The sequence below is a fragment of the Agelaius tricolor genome, unplaced genomic scaffold (genome assembly GCF_023055355.1).
Source record: "Agelaius tricolor isolate 1412-34295 unplaced genomic scaffold, bAgeTri1.0.p SCAF_5, whole genome shotgun sequence".
Taxonomy (NCBI): Eukaryota; Metazoa; Chordata; class Aves; order Passeriformes; family Icteridae; genus Agelaius; species Agelaius tricolor.
The window spans coordinates 48,496,131-48,516,311 of NW_027269265.1; the positions used below are offsets into that span (position 1 = coordinate 48,496,131).

General features: G+C 41.6%; 1 protein-coding gene and 1 long non-coding RNA gene across 18 annotated transcripts in view; both read left to right on the forward strand.

Annotated features, from left to right (window-relative positions):
• The window catches only part of PTPN5 (protein tyrosine phosphatase non-receptor type 5), a 77,692-nt gene extending 66,340 nt beyond the window's left edge, over window positions 1-11,352 (forward strand). For all 17 annotated transcript variants that reach the window (XM_071427794.1, XM_071427788.1, XM_071427782.1 and 14 more), the window contains exons 12-14: window positions 2,886-3,046; window positions 5,688-5,801; window positions 9,498-11,352. In XM_071427794.1, coding sequence (XP_071283895.1) covers window positions 2,886-3,046; window positions 5,688-5,801; window positions 9,498-9,591 — 369 coding nt within the window. In that variant the 3' untranslated portion in view covers window positions 9,592-11,352. The remainder of the gene's footprint in view (window positions 1-2,885; window positions 3,047-5,687; window positions 5,802-9,497) is intronic.
• Window positions 11,353-11,765: 413 nt separating this feature from the next.
• LOC139590317 (uncharacterized) overlaps window positions 11,766-20,181 on the forward strand; it is a 40,752-nt gene continuing 32,336 nt past the window's right edge. The window contains exons 1-2 of the long non-coding RNA XR_011679299.1: window positions 11,766-18,386; window positions 19,559-19,737. This is a non-coding gene — a long non-coding RNA (uncharacterized lncRNA). The remainder of the gene's footprint in view (window positions 18,387-19,558; window positions 19,738-20,181) is intronic.

Here is a 20,181-nt window from a genome sequence, read left to right on the forward strand (position 1 = left end):
TGCCTCTGAATTTCTCACCATGTCTAAGAGAAGAGTAAAATTGACAGGAGACCGATATAAGTCTGTCTGTCAGAAAAGATAGAAAAATAAGCTCTCTCCCTCATCTATTTATCTAGCTATCAGAGACAGAGATATGGCTCCTGGCTCTCTGTCTGTCAAATACATTATGAAAGCAATTATGTCACAAGCACAGCTCTGGCTTTGCTGAATGAATCTGTCAAGAGGGAACAGACCGCCTGGAGTGTTTTGCACACAGCTCTTGGCACTAAAAGAGCAGAATACTTTGTGGGGGGAGGAATTTTTTGGTGGTTTTTTTTTTGGTAGTTTACTGAAGTGCAGTCATGATATTTGAAGTCCAGACTTCTGTGTTGTGTGGCTCCCTATTTGGATTTCTGTTCCATTTAGCATTCACATAATGGTTGGGGTTGGAAGGGACCACGGGAGATCATCTGGTCCAACCTGCCTGCTACAGCAAGTTCCCCTAAAGCAGGTTATATGTGCTTGTGTCCAGGTGAGTCATGAATATCCCAGAGAAAAAGACTCCACAAACTTTCTGGGCAACCTGTTTCAGTGCTCTGTCACCCTCAAAAAAAATTTCCTCATATTCAGATGGAACTTTTTGTGCTTCAGTTTGTGCCCCTTGCCCTTGTCCTGTAGCTAAGCCCTACTGATAAAGAGCCTTGACCCATCCTCTTGACACCCTCCCTTCAGATACTTACAGATTTTGCTAAGGTCCCCTCTCAGTTGTGTCTCCTCCAAACTAAACAGGCCCAGCTCCCTCTAAGTGAGGTCCTCCAGTGTCCTAATCATCTTCATGGCTCTCCACTGGACCCTCTCCAGTAGTGCCTTGTCTCTCCTGAGCTGGGGAGCCCACAACTGAACCCAGCACTCCAGGTGAATGGAGTGCCCCCTCTCTAGGGCTGAGTAGAGAGGCAGGATCACCACTCACAATGTGAAAACTCTGCTTTTCTTAATGCACCACGGGATACCTTTGGCCTCCTTGGCCACAAGGGCACTGCTGGCTCATGGACAGCTTGCTGTCCCCCAGGTCCTTCTCCACAAGGCTGCTTTCCAGCTGGTCAGCCCACACACTACTGATGCCTGGGGTTATTCTTCTCCACATGCAGGACCTGCACTTGCTGTGTTGAACTTCATCAACACAGAGTTCCTCTCTGTCCAATTCTCCAGCCTGCCCAGGTCTTATGGAATGGCAGCACAGCTTTCTGGTGTGTGTCAGCCACTCCTCCTACTTTTGTGTCATCATCAAGAAAAGTACTGAGGGTAGTCTCTGCCTCTTCATCTAGGTCATTGATGAGTAAACTGAACAGCACTGAACCCAGTACTGATCTCAGGGGAAGGCCACTGGCTATGGGCCTTCAACTGGGCTCTTGGCTGCCAATCACAGTTTTTGAACCCATTCAGCCAGTTCTCAACACATCTCTCTTGTCCACTCATCTAATCTGTGCTTCCTGAGCTTACCTCATGAGGAGGTTATGGGAGACAGGGTCAAAAGCCTTGCTGAAGTCAAGATAGACAATATTCCTGTTCTCCCATCATCTACCCAGCAAGCCATACTGTCATAGGAACCTTTCAAACTGGTCAAGCATGATTTCCCCCTGGAAAATCCACGCTGAATAATTCAGATAACCTTCTTTTCCTCCACATGTTTAGAGGTGATATGCAGGGGTGAGCTACTTAATTGCCTTTTTAGGGATGGAACTGAGGCTAACTGGTGTGTAGGCCTCCCTCTTGCTGTCTTTTTGAAGGCTGGAGTGGCATTGGCTTTCCTTCAGTCTTCAGGCATCTCTCCTGTCCTCCATGATCTTTCCAAGATAATGGAGAGTGACTTAGCAGTAACATCTGCCTGCTCCCTCAGCACTCACGGGTAGATCCCATTGGGGCCTATGGATTTGTGCGTTTCAGGTTTACCTAAATGCTTTCTAACCCAGTGCTCATCAACCAAAAGAAAGTTGGCTATTTCTCCAGAATTTCTTGCCTTCAAGGTCTGGGATTCCTGAGGGCCAGCATTGGCAATGAAGACTGAAACAAAGAAGGCGTTCAGTAATTCTGCCTTCTCTGTATTCTCTACCACCGGGGCTCCTACCTCATTCAGCAGCGGGCCTACATTTCCCCTCCTCTTCCTTTTGCTACTGATGCAACTGAAAAAACCCTTCTTGTTGTCCTTGACATCCCTTGCCAGATTTAGTTCCAAATGGGCCTTAACCTTTCTTGTTACATCTCTGCATACTTTGGCAATATACCTATGTTCCTCCCAAGTGCCATGTCCATTTTCCATATTCCATAGATTTCCTTCTTGTGGTTTGGTTGTTTGGTTTTTTTTTTTTGCCACAAGCTTCTTGTTCATCCATGCATGGCTCCTGCCCTCTTTGCATGATTTCTTACCCAAAGGGATGCACTGAAATTGAGCTTGGAGGAAGTGATGCTTGAATATTAATAAGCTGTCTTGGATTCCCTGTCTTGTAGGGCTTTAACTCAAGGGATTCCTGCAATTAAGTCCTTGAAGGAATCAAAGTTATGTCTTCCAAAGTTCAGGCTTGTAATCCTACTTATTGCCCTTGCTCCTTCCATGTAGGATCTTCCACCATCTCTTGGTCACTGCAGTCAAGGCTGCTCCCAATCTTCATGTGCCCAAACATGTACTTAACGCAAGGTCACCTCTCCTTGTTGGCTCCTCCACCACATGTGTCAAAAAGATCTCATCAGTGCTCTGCAGCAATCTCCTGGACTGTGTGTGCTCAGCCATCTTCTGTTTCCAGCAGATTGATTTAATCTTAGTCTTAAAGGGAAGGCCATGTTTCAGCATCAATTTTACAATGAGAAGTTCTTGTAAAACTTTTGTGGTGTTTGTCTTAACTGGATTGCAGAAAGGAGAAGAGGTCAGAAACCTGAAACATTACTGGTACACCTCTTGGCCAGACCAGAAGACACCAGACCAGGCCCCTCCTCTGCTACAGCTAGTACTGGAAGTGGAAGAGGCCATGCAGAGCGCAGAGGAGAAGAATGCCCCAGTGATTGTTCACTGCAGGTAAATACATGTTGTGTCTGAATTCCAAGGGTTTCTTCACATACAGTGACACAGTGCAGTGACTGCCACACAGGCCATCAGTCACATGTGTGAAATCTTGCCCAACTGCTGCTGAAATGTGCTTGGAACTTCAAAGCTTAATGGCAATGATTTTCTATTACCAAGTGTTACATTAAGATACAGGCTGAGTTGAACATAGAAGCTGGCAGTGGCTCGGTTACTTGTAAGAATAATTTCATTTCATTTGCCTTACCAGTAAGGCAAATGAAATTTGCCTTTAATTACCTTTGAAGGGCTAGGTTAGGAAAGATTGCCATGCATTAGGTGAAATCGAGTAGTAAAGCACATGCAAGCAGACAAATAATAGCATTAAACTTTAAGCATCAAAACCCCTGTTTTGTAGAATCCTTCTTTGCTTTTTTTTTTAATAAATCATTATTAGGCCAGAGATAATAATTTAAATATAACACATAAATGAAAGAGTGACAAAGCTGGTTACAGCAAGTACTAATCAATAGTCAGGAAATGTATGCAATTGATAGTAAAACTGAAGTGTCAGTAAGAATCCCTGGCAAAGATGAAAACTTCTTATATGGAAGGAGCAAAATCTTTACAGTGGTTTATTCCTGATGAAAAAATTGTAATTATCAATCAGAGCAGAATAAAAATAGATGAGGATACATACCTCTGTCCTGAGAAAGTGGGATGATGTACTTATCATTTGTAGATGTGATGAACTATGTTCTTTTGCACTGCTATCTAGGGAGCATGTTAAGCATCAGCAACCACTATTAAATCAGATATGCTAGTTGATTTCCACCCCAGAGTGGTTTTAAAAAGTTGGTTCATACACTCTAAACCATTAAAGTTTAATATAGATGAATTACAGGTCTTGGAAAGTTGGAGAAGTTCCACGGGTCAAAAAGGAAACCCTGTTTTCCAGTGTTTAGGAAGGTTAAATGTGATTACTTGAAAACTACAGTCTGTTCTCAAAACAGTTGTTCCAGGTAAATAGCAGAAAGCCTGATAAGAAATGCAGTTTATCTTGCCAGGGTAATCTTCCATCATTTCAATAACATACATTTTGCCAAATTTATTTTTGTACAGAATATTGCTTAATTTTGCATAATGTTTTCTAGGAAACAGCAGATGGTTGCTCTCCAAAAGCCATAGTAAATGGGTATTATACAATGAGAGTGTTTTTAAAGAGCCTCTTGGCAGAAATGGTTGGTAGCCTGGTGTCATCACAGATCTGACTGTAAGCTAATATGGAGTAATCACTATTAAAATGCTTGTGTGATAGCACGTGTCCAGTTTTTCTGCCAGTCTTTTAAAACAGATGTGGAAAAATTTGGGTGAGTTCAGATGAAAATAAGAAGTGGTTTGCAAGGAGGTCTTCTTTGTCCATGGAAATTTGTGACTCTAGGAGCTTCTAGGAGCTCTTTGAAGAACTATGGTATCTGCTGCTGGTTACCATGTCACTCTTGCTTTGCATATTTGTTCTGTCCTCTTGCATGGTGTCATCCCCGTGACACTGTAATAATCTGGGGAGAAATAGGGCATTTTTATTTAAAAAAAAAAGTACTAAGAGACATGGTGATAGGATTATGAAGTGTTCTATGTGGATAATGTGCCACCCAACGCTGTCTCAGCCGCTGAGAGACCTGCAGCTTGTCCTGGGACAAGCACTGTTTCTTTTATCAAAAAATGGGTGTTGTTCCCTCCCTTTGTAAAACACTGAGATGACTGGACAGTAAACAGTGTCATAAGTTGTGTGCTGTGATCTGTTTGGTTATGGTCAAGTGGAAGATGAAGGACTTGTGGGCAGCTGTGAGCTCCAACGTTGCTTGAACATTTCTTGCCAGTGGTTTTGCATTACAATTTTCTCACAATGTAAATGAAAGCAGGATTTCCTGTAGTTGTGTCAAGTAATTATTCCTGAGTATGCTCACTTAATTATTTCATGCATAAGAAGGGCTTCCAGCATTTAGGTGATGAGAAGAATTCACAGCTTCTATTGTACTGTGAAAATAAACTCAGTTCTGGTCAGATACAGAAGAGTTCAGGAGAATTTTAAGAAATTTTTTTTATAGTGAATTTTTTGTATTGTGCTCTAATTCAAATTACTAGATTGCAGATCTGATCAGAAAATGATATCACACTTACTACATTTCTGTTAGCTTTAATTATTTAAGCAAGAGTTGGGGGTTTTTTATTCTACCTGTGAATGAAAATAGCTTCAAAGATGCTATTAAAATTGAGAATTTCAAAGCAAAGTTTTCCTTCCAAGCAAGGCTTGCTGTCCAACTAAATCTTACTAAGAAATGCAGAAACTTTTTTTCAATGGTTCAGTGAGAGGTTCAACAACCTATTGGGTCAATGAGTCTCCAGCAGTCCACTTTTAGCCCTGTATCTGCAATGTTCACCCTTCTGTGAGTGGTTCACACTTAATCATGTCATCCAACAAAGTTGGTATCTTTTCCTAGTTATGGCTTTCCATCTGGAAGCACCCAGCTGGCAAAGGTCAGAGGGACAAAAGGGATGATGGGGTCTGTGCTGCTTTAGTGGCAGTCGTTTGACAAGAAAGTTCCAAAATCCTTCTGACATCTCCACTGCCTCTCTCTGCTCTTGCCTTCCCCAGTGCAGGCATCGGGAGGACTGGCTGCTTTATTGCCACAAGTGTCTGCTGTAAACAGCTGAAGAACGAGGGCATAGTTGACATTTTGCGAACAACCTGCCAGTTACGGTTAGACAGGTAAGAAAGCCTCCTTCCTTTCCAGAAAACTAAAAAGCAAAAATGGTAACAGTTCCCCTTTATTTAAGAAGAAGCAAATAAGGAGAGGAGAATAAAAAACCTTAGTGGAGGCCAAGAGAGAACATTCCTCTGACTTGTAGTCTTTGCCTGAGCAGTGAACCTTACTGAACAGTCCTAGAGTTGATTTAGGTTCACAGCTGGCATCAAAGTCTGCAAAGCTGTCCATCTCAATGAAGCAAGGGGTGACCTTCTACCAGTTGAGGAGTTGGCCTCATTTGTTCATACAGAAGCAAAGGCTCAAAGATCTGCTTTTCTTAAGTTCGGAGCTACAGATCATCACTTTTCTCCCAGAAGGAGTAATGAAAATTTATCTCATATGGCTGTGAGCCATGGTAGGAGAGACATTTTCTGGGGAAGGAGGGTGCACAACCTGGAGTGTTTGCAGACATGTGAAAGGAGCTGTGAAAATCTCCACAAATTCAATGGTTTCCAGTTAAGCATTTTTTAACACACCACCTTGAGTTTGATTATTAAGTAAACAGACTTGAATTTTGTACCAGAGATGTTATTTTTCCTCTCCCACTGGTTTCAAGTGCCATCAAAACATGTCTCAGTGCTCTCTCTAATGATCATGATAAATGTAGTCGGGGGAAGAGATGTCACGAAAAACATACCAAAGATTTTTCTGAGGGGAAAAAAAAAGAACCTCAACCCCACGCTGAACTTTATTTCAGAGAAGAAATTATGCTCAGTGGGAGGCAAAAAATGAAATGCTTGCTGCCCTGCTGAGGCTCTGATAGACAGGGACCTGCAAGGGCTTAGAGATTTGGCTGTTTCAGTGGATTTTAGCCCAGACAAGGGAAGGCTTCTTGAGAAAAAGAAAACCAGATTATGAATAGCAAGTGCTGATTATCCATGGTCCAGTTAAATATCTGTCTGGATGTGAAATATCTTGTCTCTGTGACTAATGTTACACAGGAAAATTGCCACACAAATGAAGGCTGAAGGCGCCTGCTTACAAATGTCTGTGATACAGCAGGCCAGTTGCAAATGCTAGCTTTGAAGGGAAAGGGGAACTGGCAGTCACTTTAAGACTCTGAAGAAGGAAAATCATACTTAAAGGACACCATAGGGGAAAAGGAAGACTGCAGGAGCCTCTGGAGCTGCCATGTAGCTCTCAGGAGTGGGATGGAATAGATAAAAGCCATTTAAATGTCATGGGGTAAAATACTGAAGATGGAAAGCAGATCACCATCCTTCCTACAGAAAAGCATGATTTCTTCAAGGACTGAAAAATAGGGCTTGTAGTCTCTTGGAAGTCATGCTGCCACCCACTCTCATTTTTATTAACTCCCCCCAGAATCTCCATGGGACTTCAGAAGTAGCATGAGAGGTTGAGACAGTGTCCAAGCAGCTGTAAGAGGGAAGACTGTGTCTCCTCCTCTTGCCTGATCATTACTGTCTAGGATGGTAAGGAGTCACCAGGGACTTGGGGAAAGAGGGCTGAATGCAGGCCAGAGTAGATGTCTGAAGACCTCCCTGCTTTACACAGAAATAGAAAGGTTGGCATTAGCCTGAGAGCCACCTTTGAGGTTGCCATGTACCCATGAGAGAGAACAAAGGGGTTTTTCCCTTCATTCCCTCACAAATCCCTTGGAGAAGTTCTGTTCACTGGGCCTTGCATCAGTGGCCAACAGATGGTCCTAAAATAACCTACTATGACTAAGGAGAGGAAGTAATCGTTCCTGCATCCTTCCCACAGTGCTGAGAGACATTTGCTATCATTGCCCACAATGCAACTTAGATTTCAAAGGTTTCTGTGGCAAAGAGGGGTGAAAACATAATTCTGTTCCAAAGCCTGGACAGCAAGCACATGTCATGGTGTGCATATGTGTGGCAAGGGAGGAAGCCACCACATAGCAGGAAACTGGATAAAAAGGAAAATAATTTCCTGTGGTCTGAATCTCAGTGGACACCCTGGTGCTTCTGCTGCTACAACTTCAGGGTACAACCCCACTGTTAATGGAACTTCTTGGGGAGAAATTGTCAGATATGACTAATGTTCCTTGTGTGTTGCAGTCTGACATAGATATATTTCAGTGCTGTGTGGAGCACAGAGGGACTCAGAAACAAATCAACTGTAAGCTTGTATTAAGGAGAGCAGATGGGGAAGAGATGCTCAGCTCGGAATTAATTTTTCTTTTAGAAACACAGTGTGTGTTTCTCACCTTTGCTAGATGATGAGAGGTTAGAGAATAGGTCCCTGCCCTTCCCTGTTCATTGTTAAGTGTTATTTCAAGCAGCTGCTTAACAAAATAAGTGCAAGGGGCTGGGCTGAAGGACAAGATTGTCTTTCCTGCTCATCTCCCCCTTACTGGTATGGCTGCTGTGTGACCCATAATGGTTAAGTTGGACCCCATGGAAAAGGGCTGTCCCCAAGGAGAGTGCTAGCAGTCTGCTACCCATTTGGCTTAGAGGAAGCAGCTTTTCATTCATGTTCCCTGGTGAGGTTTCTAAGGGAATGCACCACATATGCTCTTCCTCAGACTGACACAGTCTGGTTGGCTCCAGTCACCCGTGGGTTCCCATGTTTCTCAGCTCCACTTGTCATTTCAGCCTCCTTTTGGCACTACACTGCTGGGATCTGTGCATCAGCACCAGTGCTGGCACAATTCTCTGTACACTTTCTGTGAGCTTCAGATATAATTTTAATTGCCTTCATAATGGATTGTCAAGAGATCATATCACTTTCAATGATACTCTTAGCAAAATTTCAAATGTTAGTAGAATCTTCTTAAAATTAACAACTTCATCCTGATTGGTTTTGTTCATTTCTGTCTCCCCCTGTAGTGTTTATATGTTAGTTAATATGCTACTTGCAGAAATACATAGGATAATGACACACAGAAAATCAAGCTACTTTTGCTCCTGCTTGCATTTCCTTTCAGGTTTTCAGTTTTAAAGAAAACATTAAAAGCTGAAAAATAAGCTGAACCAAAACAGGTTACTGTGCTGAGGGATATTTTGCTATAAGAGTGTGCATAGCACTCAACTCAGTTACAAATCTGAGCTGTCCTTTCTGAAGTAACATTGTGCGCTCCAAAATCCCGATGGCCATCCCTAGTTCTCTGGCTAACTTGGAAAAGCTTGATGTGGAGTCACCCAGAGGAAAGAATCCTCATAGCAGAATGGGAAAACAGCATCAGTTGTCTGGGCTGGTGTGGCTTGGCCTGTCCTGGCCCTCTTTGGTCCCACATTCAGTCCCTAGTGCAGCAGTGAAGTCTTGGATAAACTGCTTCCCCTCTTTATTCCCCTGCTCCCATCTATCTCTCTAGGGCTTTGAGGTGGGAATTACTTTTCAGAGAAGGGTTTTTGGAGTACAGGTGCTCAGGTACGATAAGAGTAAATGATGATGGTGATGCTTTCCTGGAGGAGAGCCTTTGCCAAGGAAAATGAATATAAAGCCCATTCCTGTTCTCACTACCTTCTGTTCCTTGCTCAGCAGACACTTTCAAATGGAGCTGGAGGTCAGGCTTGAAGCTGGTTACAGTCAAAGGGCACTTCTCACTCATTTCAGAAAGCTTTGGAATGGACCTTTGGTGTGGAGCACAAGCTTCATGTTAGCTGTGCTATTTCCTCACGTGTTTGCAAGTAATAAGACTGCTGTTTCCCTCCCCTTTTCTTCTTGCCTTTCAGGGGAGGAATGATCCAGACTTGTGAACAGTATCAATTTGTGCATCATGTCATGAGCTTGTACGGAAAGCAGCTTTCTAGAGCAGCAGAAGAATAAGTGTTCATGATATTCCTAAAGGCTAAAGCCAGGAGAACTTTTGACTGCGCTCAGATATATTTCAGATCTGATAAGAGACACATGGTAACCTGGCTGTCTTAGCTGGAAAGATATTATTTTACTTTGATATTGCTTTTATGCTCTTGTTTGCATTGACATTAAAGAGCTGAGGTACATCTTGTCTTAAACATATGTGACAGGACGTAATCTTCACCAAAAAAGGCTTATTTATACTGTAAATAATTATAGTAGCTTCATTTGTTACAAAAGCAAGGAAAAAAAACAGAAAAAAATCCACTGTCTTCAGTTTGTTCTTTTTTTAAAAGTCATTGCTAATATATACAAATACAGTGTGAAACTTTTTGAATTGTCATGCTGAAATGTGCCGTATGTTGACTAAGCTTGAAAGTAAATTTTTGCCTCTTTCTGATTGTTTTTACATATAAAATTACCGAATACTGTGTGTATCGTAAACCTTCTGAGCCTCTGCATTGAAAGACTCAAGTAGATTTGCATTGAAATGATGTTTCACACATCACGTTTGCTTGTTTATTTTTTTCTGAAGCAGTCCACTACCAGTGTTATCAGAACTAAGGGGGAAACAAGATTTCAATGACGTGAGTCAAATTCTTGCCTCGAATTCTTACCAGCAGTGTACCCCAGTATCATCACAGTGGGGTGAATCTAAGTAGACATTAATCTGAACATAAATGCTTCGTGCTTTGCCTTTTCTTTGTCAATATTTGGGCATCTTAGTCCGGCAAACATATTGTATTTCTGCCAATAGTTTCTATTTTTACATAGAATAGAATTTCTCCTGAAATCTGAGATTCAAAATCAGGTGAGAAAATTTTTTTAGTTCATCTTTATTAACAATCAAATAATACAATCACTTTTATTCTATGAATTTATACTTGTTTCAAAGCTTTGAGGGTAACCATGTGTCCAGTGCCTATTAAAATTAATGCAAATCCTAAAGGCAGCTTAAGAAATATCAGTGTGAACTTGTTGGCTGCTTTGTGAGAAATTTGCCCTCAAACCAAATTTAGACAATAACTGGCCCGTTCTAACCACTGGTCCAGGCAACAGTATTCCTTTTCCAATAATACAGACTGCTGCCTGTGCTTTTTGGTTTAGACTTCAATCAGGCTGGGAAGATTGTAGCTTGTGTTTAATGCTTAGAGGTGAGCACACGTTTTAGTGCTTCACTGAGCAGAGAAAAATGGAGGTACACAGGATCCTTAACATGAAAGATGAGTGTTTTGTGAATAGAAGCTCTGATGACCTACTAAAAATATATATTTGCTTCTCTCTATTTGTAACAATAACCAAAACCCACTGCTTCTATTAGTACAGAAGATTCTGAGAATTTACTGCACTTCCTAATCAGGAGAAGGTAAAGCAGCTCTCAGAACAATAAGGGCTGATCCTGCTCCCACTGATGTTTTGCCATTGACGTCAGCAGGTGCAGGGTAAGGCCTGAAATGTTACGCCTACAACTTCATCACTGTGGGGAAAAAGTTTCCCAATATTTCAGTACACATCTTTGTGTTTATTCTGTATCCATGAACCTGTAAAAATCCTGTCTGCAGGGTTTGCATGAATGTGTGGCAAAATGTGTTCTCTTTAAACCACTTGATTTTATTGCTGTATTTAAAATATTTCCTTCAGTGAGAAGCTAGCAGAAAGAACTGGCATTCTTTTTTAAAATACTGGTGATAGTCATTAAAGAGAGCAATAAACTTAAGCTTTTGAGCATAACATGACTGTTAGTTTTATGTAAGTCTTGATAGTTATATTCTCTGTGCTACCAACTTCTTCGAAGGAGTAACACTATTCCATCTAAGCACTCCTTTAAAATAACAAAATAACCATTGATATTCTGGTTAATATTGAAAGTGGAACTCCCTGTAAATATTTTTCAGCTTTTCGGTGCCCTTCCAAGTCAAAACTGACTCAGTGAATAAAACTACTTGCTCTGTCATCAGCTTCCCATGCATCTGCTAAAGAATGCTTGTTGCTTGGAGGGCAGTGTGCATATAGGAGGTAAGTTCAATGTATAAATTGCCTCCTGCACAAGGAGATTTTCTAGAAGAGAATAACTTTATGGCAAGCAAGGTAAAAAGGGCTCTAAGATACTGACCTTGAGGTCCTTGCACAGATCCTCAGCAGGTCTTAGTTGGCAGTGCTTCACTGACTCAAGTAGAAATGAATGATTTACAACAATGAAGGAAATCTGGCCTGCTGTCCACTCCCATTCTACATGTGTGGAATGTCCTGAGAGTGTGGTTTTTGATATAATCAGGTTGTTTGGCATCAATTCACTGCTACAAAGCACATGTCAGCCTTGTTGTATGCTCTGGTGATGAGGGCTGCACTGCTGACACCTCATACCAGGCAAGAGTAATACCACTTGGTCAGGATCAAAATATTCAAATGCCTCTAAAAGTGTTATTTTGTCTAACATATTTGGAGCTAATCCTCCTATTTACTCTCTGGCCTTATCGTAATTAACACATTTCTGTCTCTTTTTTTCTTTACCTTTTTTTTTAATAGAATTTGAGATCTGAAGGACATTTTATCAGCTGTTCTGATCTCTTCTGGCAGCAGAGGTAGTCTTAAGAAGTGCTTAAGATTAGCAGGAAGGAGCTCTGGCCGTGTGCAAGCACTTGAGATGAGTGGGGCTGCTGCTTCTGTAATCAGTGTGTTTGAAACTGAGCTGACAATAGGAGCTAAGCTAAGCTATGTCTCTGGCTGGTCTTTTTACTCCTTCTCTATTAAATGAAAATTCCAAGCATACTTCATCCACTCTCTCCTGCTCAGAGCCCAGGACTCTTTGTACCAGAGACCAGAGCATTAGTACCTACAACACAGTTGTTTCCCAGAGGACTGAATTCCTCTCTCCAGGTGGGTAAAAATATAACAAACATGAGATTATTTTATTTAGAACCAACTGTGATGTCTTCTGTTTGATAACCTTTTTCACACTTGGAACAGGGCAGAGCCCTAGCTCAGTGCCTTGGCTGTTTGCTGGTCGTTTGGTCAATTTGGTCACCACACATAAGCAGCTTTATCCTGCTCCTCTTTCTGTCATGCTAACAGACTAATGGCACATTCTGTCCTCATGCAGGTAGTCTGAGATCAGCAGATGCCAAAGTTATGTAAAAACAAAAACTAAGATTGCACTTGAGTGTAAGGGCTGTCCCCAGATAAAGCACGACTCGCTCTCTAAGGATCAAGATAAAGATGACTTAGTCAAATTATTCTTAAATGTCAACTACCTAGTAGTCATGTAGGGAAGAGAGCTACATTTCTTCCAAGACTTTCAAAAGTATCTATTTATTCTAGACTTTTCTTCTATAATTAGTCTACAATGGAAAAATCTTAACATGTGAATTTGCAGTTGCAAAATGGACTTGAGAATGAAGACAGGGCAAAACAGGACCTTGGTTCCTGTCACTTCCCTGCTGTCTCTTCAGAAGAGGAATTGTGCAGCTTGCACATAGGGGGTCATGCCTTATAGATTTGCTATGGATAAAAAACAAAACACTTTTTCTGAAGTCCCTGGAGATAACCTTTTTTCTTCTGCCAAGTCTGTAGATGAGTATTTCCTGGTGTCTGGAAGAGTGACTGTTACCTCAGGATAAAGTAGGGCAGCTCAAGGAAGATTTTTCCCTGCAAGTTAAAAAAAATTCTCCATTCAAAAGCACGGAAGAAATAGGTGAATGAAAGCAGCATTTGCAGCTTTGTGCATATGGTACAGGCAGTCAAAGATCTGCATGCTCTAGGCAACACAAGCATTGATTTCTAGTGCCTCAACGTGAATTTCACATATTCCAAAGAAATTAACTTTTCTTCCTTTACGTGCAAGGAAAGAGAAGAATCCAATCTCCTTTGAGCACTGATAGAGATGAGGCTCCAGCACCTGAACACAACAGATGCTACATTCTTGTGGCATGGCGTGAAAGTCACAGAAGGGGTTATGATTAGAGCTGCCCAAGCTTTTGGGCCATGTAATATCCAGCAGGGCAGCAGTGTCAGGTTTACTCAGATGGTAACAAAGCTGAATGAAGAGAGAGACTGAATTACTTATTCAGAATTAAAAGCCATATTGGCACCAGAGCTGACAATATGGCTCTGAACATTTGAGAACATAAAGCTTAAACAGTCTGGCAAAGGACTTGGGTATTGCAATTCCTGGCCCTTTCTCTCTGCAGGACCATGCTACTCAACTTGTGTTCCATCTTGGTTCTTCTCTTATCTGCCTGTTGCTGCTTATGCTTTAAATAGAGTTAAATAAATCACTTTCCTGCACTACTGTTAACCCAATATGTTCATAGCCAGTGTTTTCCAAAAATCATCTCTTTCCTTGGACAGAGCCTGTCTTACTAGACACCCTTCAGAGGCCTCAGTCTCTTCTGCATAGATCTTCACCCCAGAATTTTGGGAGTATAAATCTGCAGTTATGTGCATCTTAATAATGGCATTTCTCCATTGAGAAAAAGTTGTATCTGCCTGAATTAAAGCTTTTATTAGTCTAACCTTAACTCCCCTATTTCCAGCGCCAGGTGCAACTTTCCTCTGAAAAGCCAAAGGCAATATTTCTATGGATCATAGAGGGAAAATCCTTCATAGATCTCCTTTGCATGTTTAGCTTGTTTGCCTCTGAAGTGGACACAGGAAAACATGTCAGGAAGTAAATCAAAACTGATAATGCACAATGGAAACCTCCTCTTGTAAATGAGCTTTGACTCCTTCTATCTCAAAAGAAGGAAAGCCATGTGTGATTGGTTTTACCACATCCACTGTTGTCTTTTTGGTATTTAGGATGTTGTGATGAGTACAGAAAGCAAACACAGGCAGCACAAAGGTCAGGGTGTCAGTTTGGATAGGTGGGAGGAATTGGATTGTGTTGGCAGTATTTTGGTTTTTGCTGGGGAAAACACAACTTTCAGTCCAGAAAGCAGGTTGCTCTGCAGCTAAGTTGAGCTCTTGTTCCTGAAGTGTAGAATACTGAAGACATAAGTGAAGGTTGGTTTCTTCGTGCATTTATTAAACAAGCAATAAGTAACACCTTATCTACTTCACAACGTGACCAGTCCCATTTCCACACACTTCTGATTTGATCTGTGTTAACAGAACACGAGTTCCAGACAAGCAAGCACAGAGTGTCTGCCTTGCTGGATTCCTTCTTTAGCCTGTGAAACAGCATATGTTTGTTTTGGCTGTCTCAATGTGGTATTTTTTGCTCACTGGAAAAGCTGACAATGTTTCAGCCTCTGCACTGTTTTTCTCTTGTTTTTTGTTAAACTTTTCACCTTCCCCTTTCTTTCCTAGACTAGCAGAAATCACCTAAAAATCATCAGGAAAAGGTGGTATATTCCTGGAGGGGGATGGGAGGCTGGGGTGTCCATTGCTTTTTCCAGAGTTTACCCATAAATTTATTCCCATCAGCCTGTGGAAGTTGGCTAGATTGTTATACTCTTTGGTTTTCTCAGTTCCTGTGCTTTGCAGAGCATAACCCAGGTGCCTCCTGCACTAGACTCCATTTTAAACTGAATTTAACATAAATATGGAGTAAACCACAACATTCTGTTCCAAAGAGAAATCAAGTGATGTCAGTTAAGCAGTTTATTGCCACTATACCTTGTTAAGCCTTTGTTGCAAGCAAGATAGGTAGTTTGTGTCCTGCAGAATGGAGTGGTCTTATCCACCTAAAACAATCTCCTGCACTATGTCAGCAATGCTGTGGTCAACACAAGTGAAGTTAAAAAAAGCTAAATACACTTAGCTGTGTAAATAAAGTTCCCTTCCCATTGGGAATGAAGTCATCCATATGCAGAAATGTGGCAGAATCTTAGACTTATTAAGGACTAGAAGAAAGCTGATTAAAGCTGATTCCAACCTAAAGTTGTGAACTGATTTTCTAAAGCGCAGAGTCCCTGCTTGAGTAACTGAATGAACTGGCTGGACTTGGAAATGAGAGAAAGTGCTGCATATCTAATTTTAAAATAAACAAAGCCAAAGCCTGGAGGTGTGAAAGCAGCACTGGAGAATGACTTAAACATCAAAGCAGGATTTTTTGAATGTTTAACTGTTTGAAACCTGAACCCATGTATTTTCATTTTAGCATGGAAAAAAAAAGTTAAATCATTTCATAGACTACCTTTGATCAAAGTTGTGAAATGGTGTCAAAATCAATCATAAGAAAACCTGGGATTGGGGAGGTAATGTTTATTTTTAAATAAAAAGGTATCTTTTTGACCTACAGAAGGTTTATTCCTTTTAGCATCATACTTGAAGTTTTATCACCCTGTTATTCCAAGAATGAGAAAGTGCTGAAGCCAGTGTAAAGGATGTAACAACACAGCCCACAAGAGGCCAGTATGTATTTAAATTTTGAACTATTCAAAGCTGCAGTTGTCCAGTGTAAAAGGACCCAGGCATCTTCCTAGGAATGCAACAAGCTACACAACTTTGTGTGAGCTGAGGGACACAGAAAGGTCAGTAATGGTTGTGAAAGTTCCTGTGGTAGGAATAACCAGGACCTTATCAGCTGGGATAAAAAGGTAACATTAACATAAACATATATTCTCAAGAATGTCATAATACTTTGTGTTCTGTGGCTGTGGTCAGGCAGGGTAGAAATTGGCTGTGTGGGTCCAGTACCTTTAGATTCACACCTGCTTTGCTTTTCCTTTCCTTCCCTTACAAAGAAAGCAACTTTGTAAAGTATCACTCCAAAGTGTAAGTTTCACCTTCAAAACAAAATCTGTGGCCTAGGATGAAAATTTCAATCAGACAATAGAAATCTAAGTAGAGGGAATTGCATTTTTGAGGTGAAAGGGGGAAATGTAAAAGTGATGGGATGACTTTTAAGCCATGTCACTGTAGCTTTTGTAGGATTTGAAAATCCAAATCTGAAGGCACACAGAGCAGTGAGCCAAGCAGCATCCTATATCCCTTCTCATATTAGCACTGGGTGCTGCTGCTGTGGATTTGTCCCTCAGTAGCTGAGGGGCAATTCCACAGCATTCTTTTCAAGTCCTTCTGGGTGTAGGGTAATTTCTCTTCCAAACCAGCCCAAATCAGTGCTGTCACCAACACCCATGACCACTGGTACACAGGAGCGAAGGGGTGAGAACAGGACAGTGAGAGAAGGTGGCAAAGGGGATGGGAACACCCTTGGGCAGGCCAGGCATAAGGAGACAGAGTATTTGTGTATCATACAGGCAGCCTGGAGGCAGTAGCCAGCTCAGCATGGATATCAGGGTATATATATCCTGTTAAGGAAAAGGATCCCTTTGGGGGGATGGCCCAAAACAGAGCACTTTTGGCATGTCTGTAATTCCTGCTGGTGACAAAGCAAACTCTCAAGGCCATATGGTCTTAACATTGTCTTTCCTGTGGGCTGTATCTTCTAGGTTGCCATGTATAATCCTAATTATTTCATTTGTGCCCCCCCAAATCTTGGGAAGGCTTTTGGGTTGATCTTCTTCTGCCCCAAGATCTTTCAGCAGCATAAACAACTGTGTCAGAGGCTTTAATTCCTTACTGCATCTGTCTTGTCACAGAATAATTTTTAAAACTAGAGAGCTGCAGTTTCTAGATGACTAATATTCACCCCTCAAGGACAACAATCAAATAACCCAGTTTCCCCAAACGGCCCTTCACACATGGACCAATCTTGGATTATCTTGGCTTAAAGCAGCCTTCTTACTGTGTTGTTACTGCAGTGAGGATAATAACCCAGTTCCCAGCCACATCCACTGGGAGCAGGTAGGGCACAGGTTCTTGTGGAATTCACAAATCCCTCTGTATGTGATACACTTAGGAGAGCTGGGGAGGTCCTTGGTTAGAAAGAAGTGTAGTGAAATAGTCTAAATGAATAAAATGGATTAACTCAAGCTGGTTGTCAAGCTTCTTTTGATATTCCTGGTGTAAAATGGAGACATTTTGCTGCTAACCACAGACAAATAACTCTGCTTCAGAGTGGTGTTCTCAGGGAGCTTTAGAAATTAGTATTCAGGGACAGCTCCTTACTGGTCAGTTTTTGGGGAAAAATCCAAACCAGTTTTACTTGAACTTAACAACTATTTAATACTAAAATAAACTCAGTAGTTTCATTCTGATAGAAAAGTGTAGCTCTTTGAAGCTTTCTGCAATTAAGCAGCTTAAAGCAGAAGAATTTGTCCTAAATTATGGACATTTACCCAGACGTAGGGCATGAGCAGCACTGAAGAGTTTAATGCAGCTTGTGCTGAAGAGAGTCAGTTCTAATGGGCTTTTTGATCCTTCCAGCTGTGAAGCCTTCTTGAATGACATCTGACATTGAGCACCTTGCAGCACTCCTGCACAGCAAGGCAGCTCCATTTTCTCATTGTCTAGGTGACAAGATATATACAGAGAGAGCAAATTACTTGCCCAGAATCCTGCAGGAAATCAGGAAAGAAGTGAGATGATCAGCAGCCTCCTACAGACAGCTAGAATTCTTCCTGCTGCACAAACCTTTCTCTCTCAGGAGTTTTAGGTGATGAGCAGTTCTCTGTGTAGCTTTATGTTTTGGGGCTTCTTGTTGTATCCACTCTTTCCCATTCCTGGTAAATAAATCTTGCAAACAGTACCTTGCTGTTCACTTAATTAACATACCTTTTCCCCAACCAAAGAAGTGTTTTCCAGGAAGTCTTCTGCCTTGTTGGAACACTGTGGCATGCTGATGTGCTCCTTTGAGATGCTTGCTGGAAAAAGGCTTCCTGAATTTGTGGGAAAACCTTGTCCACTGAAAAAACCCGAGGGTGAGTAAAAAATATTTTTTTCTGTAAGACCTTTAGCTAGTACATGCCAATAACTGCCTGTATTTCCAGGTGCTCTCAGGTATATTCACAAACCCCATGCAAGGAAATAGAGTCTGTCATCTTCCATACCAGAAGAAGAGTAAACAAAAAGAGGTGCAAACTGCAGTTACCTAGATCCATCCTCACTGGTTTTAGAGATTTTTCATGGATCAGTCAGATCAGTGGGAAGGCTGCTGTTCATTTAAGCTGCTGGAAACTTGTCCTTATTGATTTAAATGCAGCAGTTCTTGTTATGCAGAACTCATGATTGAGTGATTTGGCTAGGGCTGGAAGAATGTGACCTTTAATGCATAAGTAAATAAGCCTTTCCATCATGTATAATCTCTCCCATATGACAGATCTGTGACTGTCTAAAGTGACAGAAAGACTGTATGAGTCTTTATTTTTTTAGATCTATTATCACAAAAAGCCACAAATCATTCCTGTCAGTGTGCACAGAGCTGCTAATGAAAGAATTTCATTCCAGAGTGGTATCAGTGATGGATGTAAAGTTGTAAGAAGTACAGTAAGTAAAATAAAGCAAGATTAATCTAATGTCTTCCATAAAGCAGACAGGAAAAAACCTGTGATTTAAAATAAACTCAAACAGAGAAAGTAAGTAATAGGCCACTGTTCCATTTCACTCATTCATTCATTAATTCCATTGTTTCTTCTTGAAGCTTAGGAGACAAAGCAATTTTCTGAGCTAAACTTAAAAGCAAACCAAGCCCTAATGAAACACAAGGAAGAGATAGTGGGTTATTTTTGTTACTTAGTTTTGTGTTTAGAAGAGTGAGGCCCGAATTCCTCTTGTGTGTCATAGAATCACAGAATGGCCTGGGTTGGAAGGGGCATTAAAGATCACCCAGTTCAACTCCCTGCCATGAGAAGGGACACCTTCCACTATCCCAGGTAGCTCAGAGCTCCATCCAGCCTGGCCTTGGACACTGACAGGGATGGGGCATCCACAGCTTCTCTGGGCAACCTGTGCTAGTGCCTCACCAACCTTACAATACAGATAGTTTCCCAAATACCTGATCTAAACCTACTCTCTTTCAGTGTGAAGCCAATCTCCCTTGTCCTGTCACTATATTACTGCCCTTGGAAATAATCTTGCCTCATCTTTCTTGTAGGCTCCCTTCAGGCACTGGAAGGCTGCATTTAGGTCACTCCAAAGCCTTCTCTGGGCTGAACAATCCCAATTCTCTCAGCTTTTCCTCACAGGAGAGGTGCTCCATCCTTCTAATTAACTTGGTGGCTTTCTCTGAGCTTGCTCCAACAAGTCAATGTCCTTCCTTCAAGTGTCATTCAGGTAAAACCAATGTTAAATCTTAGTAATTCAGAGTATTATTCAGGACACGTATCCCAGTTCGTTCCTGTTTAATTTGTGATATCCCATGGTTGCAGAAGTACTGCCCTTCCTGTTCTTTTCCTTCCCTTGCTCTGTCCCTCTCTCTCCTCTTTCCTTAATTCTTAGCTTACCCTAATTCACCTGTTCCCTCAGGCAGTCCTTTGCTTGCAAATCTGCCAGTCAGGCCAAGTCAAACTCTTCCCACAGTACTTGAGATTCTTCAGTCCAACAGCTTCCATTCTCCCTTCTCTGGTGTCTGTATTCCTCATGCAGTGTAGGGGGAATACTCACTGCCACTGCAGAGCATCAGAACAAAAGGATGTCTCTGAGAAGAAAGGTGGCTTCAATTTTTCTGCCTTAGGCCAAGAATGCACCTGATCCAAAATACATCACTAGCAGTGGAAA